The sequence below is a fragment of the Strongylocentrotus purpuratus genome, unplaced genomic scaffold (assembly GCF_000002235.5).
Source record: "Strongylocentrotus purpuratus isolate Spur 01 unplaced genomic scaffold, Spur_5.0 spur5_scaffold_16, whole genome shotgun sequence".
NCBI lineage: Eukaryota > Metazoa > Echinodermata > Echinoidea > Camarodonta > Strongylocentrotidae > Strongylocentrotus > Strongylocentrotus purpuratus.
In genome coordinates, this window is record NW_022145601.1 from 7013821 (window position 1) to 7024091 (window position 10271).

Here is a 10271-nt window from a genome sequence, read left to right on the forward strand (position 1 = left end):
AGCGTTTTAATCTGCATCATGCATTTCTGAGTGGTAAGTCTCTGAAATGTGGAGTGATCATTAAAACTGTTTTGCGTAATTATGTGTTTTCTTGCTTTCGTATGCATTTCATTCCTATATATTTATATATCTCTCTCTCTCTCGCTCTCTCTCTTTCTCTTAATTTCCTTGCTTTCGCTTTCTTTCTCGTAATTCCCTTGCTTTCTCTCTCTGTGTCCGTCTCCATCTGTCAGCGTCTACTTACACCACGCTTTTTCTCTCTTTCATATACACTTTCCAATCCAATCATTTCTTCTTTTCTGTAAAAAGTGTTTTACCCTCCGTCTTTATTCATGTCGCTCACCTCTTATCCGACTTATTTCAGTTTACGTAAATAAAGCTCTGAGGCGATATTCAAAATGTAAATGGCTTTCATAATTATTTTATTCAATTTCTTGAGATATATCCCCTTCTACCATCTTTCAACAACAAAAACATTTTGGATCCCATGAGTTCAATCGGTTATAGATCGATCATTCTCTTTTATACAAATGTACAAAGACATATAATCTGTTTGTAATTCCCTGAAAGTGCGTATATTTATTATTATGTACACACGTACAATAAACACAATACACAACTCTCACACAAAATCAGTGTTGGTAAAAGTCGAAGGGATTATATTTTCTTCAACTTACAATTTCCTAGGCTTATGAGAAAAAAGAAACCACTAATAATATGTTATGTCTTGAAATGTCTGCATTTTGGGGAAATTTCACTTGAGTGATTTTTGTTAATGGATATCATTTGTTACCATTCGATGTCTTGGGTCACGGTTGGTTCACGAAATTATTAATATCTTAACGATGAAACTTCGTATTTTCATTGTAGATGAAATTCTCTTCTTGCTGATTAATCTCACAATATACAAAATAAGAATAATTATATGAATAATGACAATGTATTTGGATTAATAATATACATCTTTCATGCCGTACATATAAAACAAGCATAACTGTTGTCCTCCTGGAGCTGACAATCGATTACATCTTAGAACAGCTAGCTCCACACAAACACTCAAAATATTTTTACAAAGACCTTAACAGCATTTTTTGTTTATACTTGATAAACAAATCATCACAACTTCAACAAACATAAAAAGGCCATATAGCCACGGATCTATAATGTCTACGACATAACCAAATAAGTTGCTTATCATATGATAAAATAATCATTTAAAGCAAATGACATTCTTACTGCTTAGATAAATATACGAAATTGTTGTCTCTACAATTATTGATGAGATAGTCACAAACATTTGTTGTTCTTACAAACAAACCAAATTCATATTCTGTAAGTCCTATACTGCTTCCATATTCATAAGTATTCTTTGTTTCCACTATCAAATATCACGTTACAGCAGTCCTGTAAATCCTTGAACATTGGAAATATAACAAAGATAAATTCATCATTTCTCATATGATTTCAGAATTACTCAAGGCAATCAATGAGCCTGTAATAAAAGCAATGTTTTGTCAATACATCTCAAACAGAAAGAAATACATCTCTCACAACGTAACGCACATTGCAAGACTCAACTTATCACTTTCTGTTGTTCAGGTGTACAGCACATCAAATGACAAAATCATTACCACACAGGCATTAACGAAAACCATCATTACAGTAGAGACATAAATGGAAATAAATGTACAATAGAGTATAAATTGATACATGTCACAAACTAGAATAGATCACATCAAAGTTAGGAGTAAGATTAGTTAGATGTCTCCATTCTGGGAAATGATGTAATGACACAATATTTAAATTCAATGTGCATGGATGTTCTTTTTCCATTTGACTGAAGAGCAAAACAAAACAAAAAGCATAATTCTAAACAAATATATGATACAATGTATAATGATTATGATATATTTACACACATATACATATTAAATAATTTATCATGCTTTTGTACATCTTATCAAGAAATGAGTATGTTCACTTCTTGGCTATGACGATTACATTTAGGGAACAAATATGTTCAATATTTTAATCTAAAAAAACAAGTAATGATTGGATTGGACAGAAATAAGTCTAAAGCTTGTCTAGATCGAGTATATACATTCTACACATGGTATTGTTCAACAATCTTTCTTGATAATGGATGAATAATTAAACAGGAATAGTCGAAACAAATTACGTTACCCGTAGTTCATGAAATAAATCCTCAGGGTGGTATACCGGAAATTCTTACAGAATACATGTATCACCGAGATGAAGGATATATCAACAGATCCTTACGGATTAGATTCCTGATGAACTTGTTATGATAGTACAATGCGATATAAATGTGATATCATTATGACAGTGTATCAAATATGAGTACACAAACGGTTGGATTGTTTATCAAACAATCTATTGAGATTTTAGATTTGTTCAAATCAGATCGCTTCTGTTCGATTCATTTAATATTTCACATTTCACCTTCTGCATTGTCAGTTCTACTTACCAGGAATCTAATGATAGTAACAATACAATTTCTTTTTGGATACAAATAAGTTCACATAAATTGTATTTGTTTGTAGTTTGTTGTTCCTTGTAACTGAAGAAGAAATGAAGAAGCCTAAGTAAAAGCATGTTTGCTGAGTGTAGCCTGTATATTGTAGGCTCTAGTTTATATTGGAAAAGATTGTTTTAACATTGCAACCCAACTTATGGTCGCTAGGAAACCCCTTTTTATGATTATGTTAAATGGTAAGGGTTCACAAGCCGTCAAACTTTTGCTTACCTTGAAGCTTCAAGTGTGATTGAAATAGGTTTCTGGCTTTAGTATATGTAAGTATCAAGACAGGGCATAAGTATTCTAATGTTTATGATACTATATTCCATGCATTTTAACTTTAGATATCCTTCAGTTAGTTATTCGGGTAGCCTGGTTACCGCCTCACTTGACAAGTTATTTTTTGAAGTCCGTAGTAGTCTGCTGCCATCACGTGGTCTGATGAGGATCATCTTCCAACGTTGATACGTTGTTGCTTGACGGCCAAACCACATATTACATAACCGTTGCACTATCCTTCCACTATAATTATGGAAACATAAGAATACCAGAAATAATATAAATATAATGATGGTTTTCTAAAAAATGAAGTTCCTTTCAAATAAGCAATACATTTTGGCAGTTGAATTTGAGAGAGGTGTATTCTATTTTTTTTAAAATAATAATCATAGTTTGATTCGATTTCATAAGATGTTTATTTATTCCATATAAATCAACATATTTATATTTACAATCTTATAACTTAAGATGTATGATAATGACACGGTATGTACATAAAATGGGTAATCTTAAGCATAAGCTTAAAGTTACGTCCTCTCGGAAATGAAAATAAGAATACATACAAATTGAAGCTATGCATGAAAATTAGGTCAGGAAGGAAGCAAGATTTAAACAAATAGCATAGAAAGAGAAGGGACAGAGATGAGCGGGGAGAGAGAGAAGGTTTCATTTATGATAGGATTGAAAGGAGTACATATAAATCAAGTCGAGTTTTGCATGTTTAGAAAATCATCTTTGGGCAGCTACTATTCATAACAAAAGGGACATTCTTAAAATAAATTATAAGTTTAAAAAAAAGTTTCAGAGATTGAAATTGATGTAGGTCAGATATCTATCGGGTAAATAGTTCACAACCATTTATATAGGTTTTTTTTTTTATTTATGTTAACCTTTAAATTTCAATCACTAAGGCGATGTATTCATTCACATGTTTTCATTCGAAGAAGAGAGAAATTGATGTGCAATGCTAGGATATCATTTGGTAAAACCAAAATTAGATTTAAATTTGACTACTATTTGCAAGCAATTTTACATTGATGAAATACTTTTGTTCAGAAATGTACTACCAGCCTTACGTTTCAGGCAGGGAAGATTTGAAACATATATGCCTACACTCCGTACCATCTTAATGTCATAATTTCTTCATGAAATCATATTTGTTGTTGTTTCTATTGCAGAATTAAGAGTACAATGATAAAAGCAGTTTGATTGAAAAATGCAGGCCACAAACAACATTATTTATCTTTAACATGTTTTGAAAAAAACAGTGTGATTCGAAGGAACTTCTTTCCAATATACACTCGTATGTTCAAACTCATGCTATATTGTAAGCAGTATGTTTTATGCATCTACTTTTTGCCATTGTGCGATTAAAGTGTAGTTTATGTTTGTTAAGGTAGAGCAGTGCGACTTTAGTTGGAATTTCTCTCCAATATATATCCTATATTCAAACTCATGGATATTGCAGTATTTTAAGAAGCATGTTTTACCATTCTACTTTTCGCCATGGTTCTAATTTGACTCACTCATATCATCATTTTAATTTGCTGAGATGCATGCTATATGATCATTTGACTCATTTCTTTCAGTAGAGCTATAGCTAGTATAACGGAAATTTGTCTTCCTTTCATCAGGTTTTAAGGTCATATCGCTTTTAAAACAAGAAGACGAAGTACAATGAGCGTTTTCTCCTTATAGGCTACATCATGTAAACGAAGAAAAAGTACTCTTTAACTAAAAAAAAATGTCATATAGTTGTGAAAAGCCTTTTTTTCTGTGTTGTTATATTTCAGTTTCCGGATATCATTACACAGATCAAGAACAAAGCTTTTGCTAGAAGTGATCATTTGAATCAGACCGGAATTAACATATTAAGGACAGCTTAAATTATTGGTATTGGTTATTCTTGGGTACCGATAGGGCGGAGTTAAATGTGGATAATAACAAATAGCCTACTTTGAATCGATGGAATGAAAGAGGGAGAAGAATCAGTCGGAGGATGGGCATGTAACCCATTGGTATATCTTACCACACCATGCTTCACGGTGACAGTCAGCTTGCCTTCACTGTTTACCTCAGAAATCAGTGGATCCAGATCCGCGCTCGTACGACACAAATCCAACCTATAGTAATAAGAATTTAAAAAAGTATATTTCGGGTGGGGGGAATACATTATCTTCTGAACTAACCTGAAGTACGATACCATCAGAGATGTATGCTATATGATGTGAGAATAGATGACAATTTATTACACATCGGACCTTGCATAATTTTGCTCTGTATTTAGATTGCATGACTGCAAACCATGGTATCATAACTGTGCATGTAGGATACAGCAGGTCTATGAACATCATGATGAATAAAATAAATAAAGTATTGAATTTAAATTTATCTTAAAGTGACTCGGTAACATTGCCTCAGATTCTGAAACAAAATCCTGGATTTAGCTCATGATGCAATCATAATTATGAACCTTTAGTTCAGTCACTCAGGAATCTCATGACTTTTACAAGCCGATCGCCTTTATGCCCTTAATTAAATTAAATTGGTATGAATAAATCCTGAAATGAAGAGATCATCAGATCATGTAAACCATTGTTTAAAAAAACCTATAAAGCTCCCTGCATTCAAAACCTAAATGCAACTACCCCAAACTAATTAACCAGTAATAACGGTAGGTGGCTTGTGGAGCAAAGTGTTGTCCTAGTCGAACTCCTTTTGATAACAAATTCAAGTGTGTTAAATTAACGATAGTTTTCCTCTGATCATGCTTATAATGCTTATAAGATAAAACATATTTAGAATCAGGTATCTAGGTTGTACCAACACCATGTAAGCATAAATTCTATATCTAAAGGTATGGAAGAAATTAAAATTTAAATATGTTCATCTTAATATCGTTGTAAATAATCCAATGGTCTAGATGTTCGTGTACAGACTTAACACAATTTATCACAACAATATGCAAATGAGCGTTCATCAAAAAGGAAATGACATATTAATATTATTTCATAGCTTCCACCATTAAAATGTTTTGTAAATATATGTTTGTATTATATTGCATCCAAGTACACTCTTATAACAATTAACGTATTACGGGTCTCTAGACATGGTGGAATAGTTTTCTGATTTACATTACAAATATTGAGCTATCATGATTATATGGAAATATAAAGTAGAATTAAAACTTTCCATTTTAATACCAAGAAATGAATACTTAATTTGCATACTATGCATAAAGTACTGCTCCAACCCATCTTGAAATGTATTCATCCTGTTCGGTGGGACAATGCCAATATCCATGATATTATTTGAATTGATTTACCTGGGATCTTGGAAGGCAGATTATGATAAAAATATGAATTTTGACATCTCTCTGCTGAAAGCTTTTTGCATATTTTGCAAACATTAATCCTAATGTTGATTTTAAAACATTTCCATCGTTTTGTTGACATTGAAAATATTTCATTGAACACTTGATTTGTTCACATTGGTTATTTACAAATATTTTGAGATGAAAATATGAATTTTTAACAGTTTGATATTGTCTCTTAATTTTTGTTTTATTGTGTTAACTGACCTTAAAACATCCCTTGAAGAGCTAAAACCCTTTGAATTAAGTATTTAAATGCATATTTTTCATAAGACAATAATTCTTTGTTCATATTACGGAATTTTCTCAAACCGATATTATGTTACTTAGAGTATCACATGGATTCCTAGTTCTCAAAAGTGGGATAGAAAGGGACTGAGAGAGATAGAGAGAGAGAGGGGGGGGAGAGAGAGGGGAGAGAGAGAATGGTAAAGAACACGAAGATGTGTTGTACATGAAAATTTCGAAGATTTTGATTATTATGTGGCAATCATTACCCTGGTAAATCAAAATGAGACTCACTCTATGCTTGTCAGGTGAGGATGAGTCTTCATGAGTTGGATGATCTCAGCTGCCTTCTTGGTGTACAGGTCAATGCAGGTAAGGGACAGCTTGGTGAGCCGAGGACATGATGTTTTAACCGCCTTGCAGAACGATACGGGATCATCCAGTATAGTACATGATTTATAAGGCTGGAGTGCCTGGATGTGAAGGTGAGTTAGATTATGGAATGGACAGCAGGCCGTTGTGACGATATCTGATGTTACGATATGTGATGAGACATTTCTCCGTCTTGACCAGAAAAGTTTCAGAGTTTTCACTCGGGGACATGATGTATGAAGTCCAAGATTCCACAGACTGGTCACATGCTTACCGTCCACAGATAGCTCATCTACTGAGGTTATTTGACGATTCTACATGAAACAGCGGTGAATAATGAATGGAAACCAACGTCAATGTAAGAAATTATATTAGATAAACTGACTCATTATGATTTTAATATAGTACTTTTACTGTTCAGTTCATGCTTGGTAAATATTCTACAAATATATAATGATAATACTAGAGGGTTTTCATCAGTTTAAAGTAAGAAGAAATAAAGAAACGCGTATTTTTTTGGGAAATGGGACAAAGAATACAACATTTTAAAACTTTTGGATGCCGAGATTGTGAATGATTTAGAGTTTGTTCCATTAACATTACAGGCATGTAAGATGCCATTCCGGATCAACTATAACCGATTAACTTTTCCAAAATAATACAAATACCTCTATGTTTTCCAATTTAGTGATCCAGCAGATTATGTTTGAATTAATTTGATTTGATTTATTTATTTCTGTTTTATTCTATTTTTCTTTTGCATTTTTACAAATATATAACAAACAAAATATTGCAAATTTTACACATTTCAAAAGAATATAATGTCGAATAAAGTTACTTATCGAAAACATCAAACAGGAGGGTTTACAAAGTAAGCAAAGCTTGATAGCATGACTACCCTCAATGGATACATAATAATACGAAAATGGTGGAACAAATATTGGTTAAAGGGGAAGGAGAGAGAGAGAGAGAGAGAGAGAAAGAAGAAAAAAGAAAGAGGGGTGTACATCAAAATTCACAGATGTATGTGGTTAATGTTTTATGAAGATAAAAAAGAGATGCACATTGGAATATTGGGTGGCCAACTTGGGATATATTATAGAATGAGAAGACTCACGAGGTTTTGGACATTAGGCATAAACGTATACTGCCCTTCCTTTACAAAAAGGTTTGTCTATCAAAAGACTCTAGAAAAGGTGTTAACGGTATTTTGGATACAAAACAATTAGTGGATTACCCCCTGTATGACATAACACATCATGACTGCATTGCCGATACAAGTTTTTTTTTCCACATCATTAGCATTATCGACGTTCACTATTTCATAACGTGTATTCTTTTCCAGCTGTTTCTGAAACCTTCTAAAAATGTTTCTTAATTTTGTCCTTTTCCACCAACATGACCAAAGTCAATTAACTAACGAGGGTCCTCCTTTTCAGTGGAAGATGACCTTTTACTACTCATTATCATCTTTTTGTATTGTGATGTTCGTTCAGCCAGACTAAATCAAATCATTTAAATGATTTCACATTGTTGAAAGTTTAACGTTTAATGATGAAAACATAATCAACAAAAATCTCTTTAGAAAATAGCAAGCGGCAATCATTCATCAATCGTTTTTTAACGAGTTTTAAGAAAATATGCATGGTTACACTTCATCCCAAATTGAGAAACTTATTACAGTGAATGTATAGATATTTTATATCTGTACAAGATTTAATAAATATTTACTAACCCCGTAGTATGTCGTTGTTAACTTGATTTCAAGAAAAAATATGTTATTCTTTCGGCGATTCCTTTAGCTTTCATATTTAGTCTGTTTAGTTTTTCTGAACCCCTTTCTTTTGACCTTGGAACAAAAGAGGATTTTGACTTCAACCTTGGAATAGAAATACATACCAGTGTCTCTCCATCGTCCATGTCAACTGATCTGATATCCGTCAAGCTGAGTGACTGGAGGCTTGGTAGCGAGAGAATGGAGCGTAGTTGACACGGAGTTATGGAAACTAACCCCATACTCAGCGTCTGGATCTGTACAAAGACAATTTTATCAGTTCACACCAAAGTGAATAAACACCTTTTTAAATCAAAGCAAATATCAGATGAATCTGCATCTCAGTAACTTTATCATTCACTAAGTCTGATTATTTCGTATCTATTTCTGCTATAGTTCAAATGAATCAACATGTTATAATAAACAAATAAGCATTTTAATGTGCATGACATATTTTCTTCAATATAGGTACTTAAGGTATTGTATCATTGGGATCACACACCATCAAAATGATATCTTCAAGAGAGTATGTTATACTTTTCCCCTTTGTTTTCAGTATGCTTATTTCATCTGGCAATAGTTGTTACATGATAACAAGTGGACTACGGTTAACATCAGTTAAAATCATTCAGTTATCACATTAATCGGTTCTTAATGCGTTGTACACGAAAAGAACATTATAATCAAAATATTCATGGTATGAAAAGAAATTATTAATCTTATTTCATCTATTTACTTATTTTTGATATTTATACAGGGTGAAACGTTTAACCAATCATGGTGGTCTTCCACGAGGCCCTCTTTGGTAACAAGGCTATTCAATAACAATCATCAATAAAAACAGATAACAGCAACCAAACAAAATAATAAAAAAAATACACACACATATATGTAATTATATATGTATACAAGTATGCAAATTAATAGGTATCCTCATACCAAGCGGATTATTCGAGAAATACCATTCGCATTTTTAATATCTTTATTGTATGTACAGACATTTATTAGTTTGTAAATAAGATGCTGTTACAAACTATTAGTTGAGGAATTTTTCATTTGATTATTTGTGTTGATTAATTGTTATAGATTAATTACCTTTATCTATAAATCGAAGAAATAAACACGAAGGTATCATGATTGGTTATTAATAGAAGGCCTATTGTAATCGAACCGATAGTAAAGAATAGCCATCCGTATAGAGTCAGTAATGACAACAATATCACAATTCATGTAATACATGTGTGTTTGAACCCAAAAAATTGTTTAGTTAAGATTCATTCCATGTTTACATTTAGTGAGAAGGTGGCATCATTCACCTTTAATGAGTACGGGTCTTACTTATTAATACTTTTTAGAAAAGGGCAAACATTCTAATATCTCTATCTGATGAGATAGAGATATAGGAAATTGCCAAGAAAGATCAATAAGTGATAAATACATGAAAATAGTCTACGAGAAAAACTTTGACAGGGACTGAGAAAGTGAAAGACAGCCAGCTTGAGAGAGAGAGAGAGAGAGAGAGAGAATGGAGAAGCATATGTAAGAAATAGATGGGAGGACAAGAGCAAAAAGTAAAAGCTACATAGGAAAAAAGTTGAGTTATAGAGAGACGCACTCCATCCTAATACATTAAAAAGAACTTCTCTCATATTCCTAACAAACTTTAGTTCGGATCGATTACTTATACTGGTACTTTTCGTTTACAA

At 32.4% G+C, this 10271-nt stretch overlaps 1 protein-coding gene across 1 annotated transcript; it reads right to left on the reverse strand.

Annotated features, from left to right (window-relative positions):
- Window positions 1–401: 401 nt before the first annotated feature.
- LOC100891156 lies at window positions 402–8961 on the reverse strand. Its single transcript, XM_003725046.3, has 4 exons — window positions 8691–8961; window positions 6714–7105; window positions 4848–4941; window positions 402–3061 (listed from the first exon to the last, which is right to left on the reverse strand). The coding sequence occupies exons 1-4, from the start codon at window positions 8805–8807 to the stop codon at window positions 3035–3037; spliced, it is 630 nt and encodes a 209-aa protein (XP_003725094.2). The 5' UTR covers window positions 8808–8961; the 3' UTR covers window positions 402–3034.
- Between the last annotated feature and the right edge of the window lie 1310 nt (window positions 8962–10271).

Bases quoted from the DNA above. Each gene is read 5' to 3' on its own strand.
- LOC100891156 (XM_003725046.3), bottom strand. From the start codon at position 8,807: ATGGGGTTAGTTTCCATAACTCCGTGTCAACTACGCTCCATTCTCTCG. The intron at 4,942-6,713 runs GTGAGTCTCATT...TTATTACTATAG, and splicing joins CCTCACCTGACAAGCATAGA to GTTGGATTTGTGTCGTACGA. The intron at 3,062-4,847 runs GTAAGATATACC...CCATAATTATAG, and splicing joins TCACCGTGAAGCATGGTGTG to TGGAAGGATAGTGCAACGGT.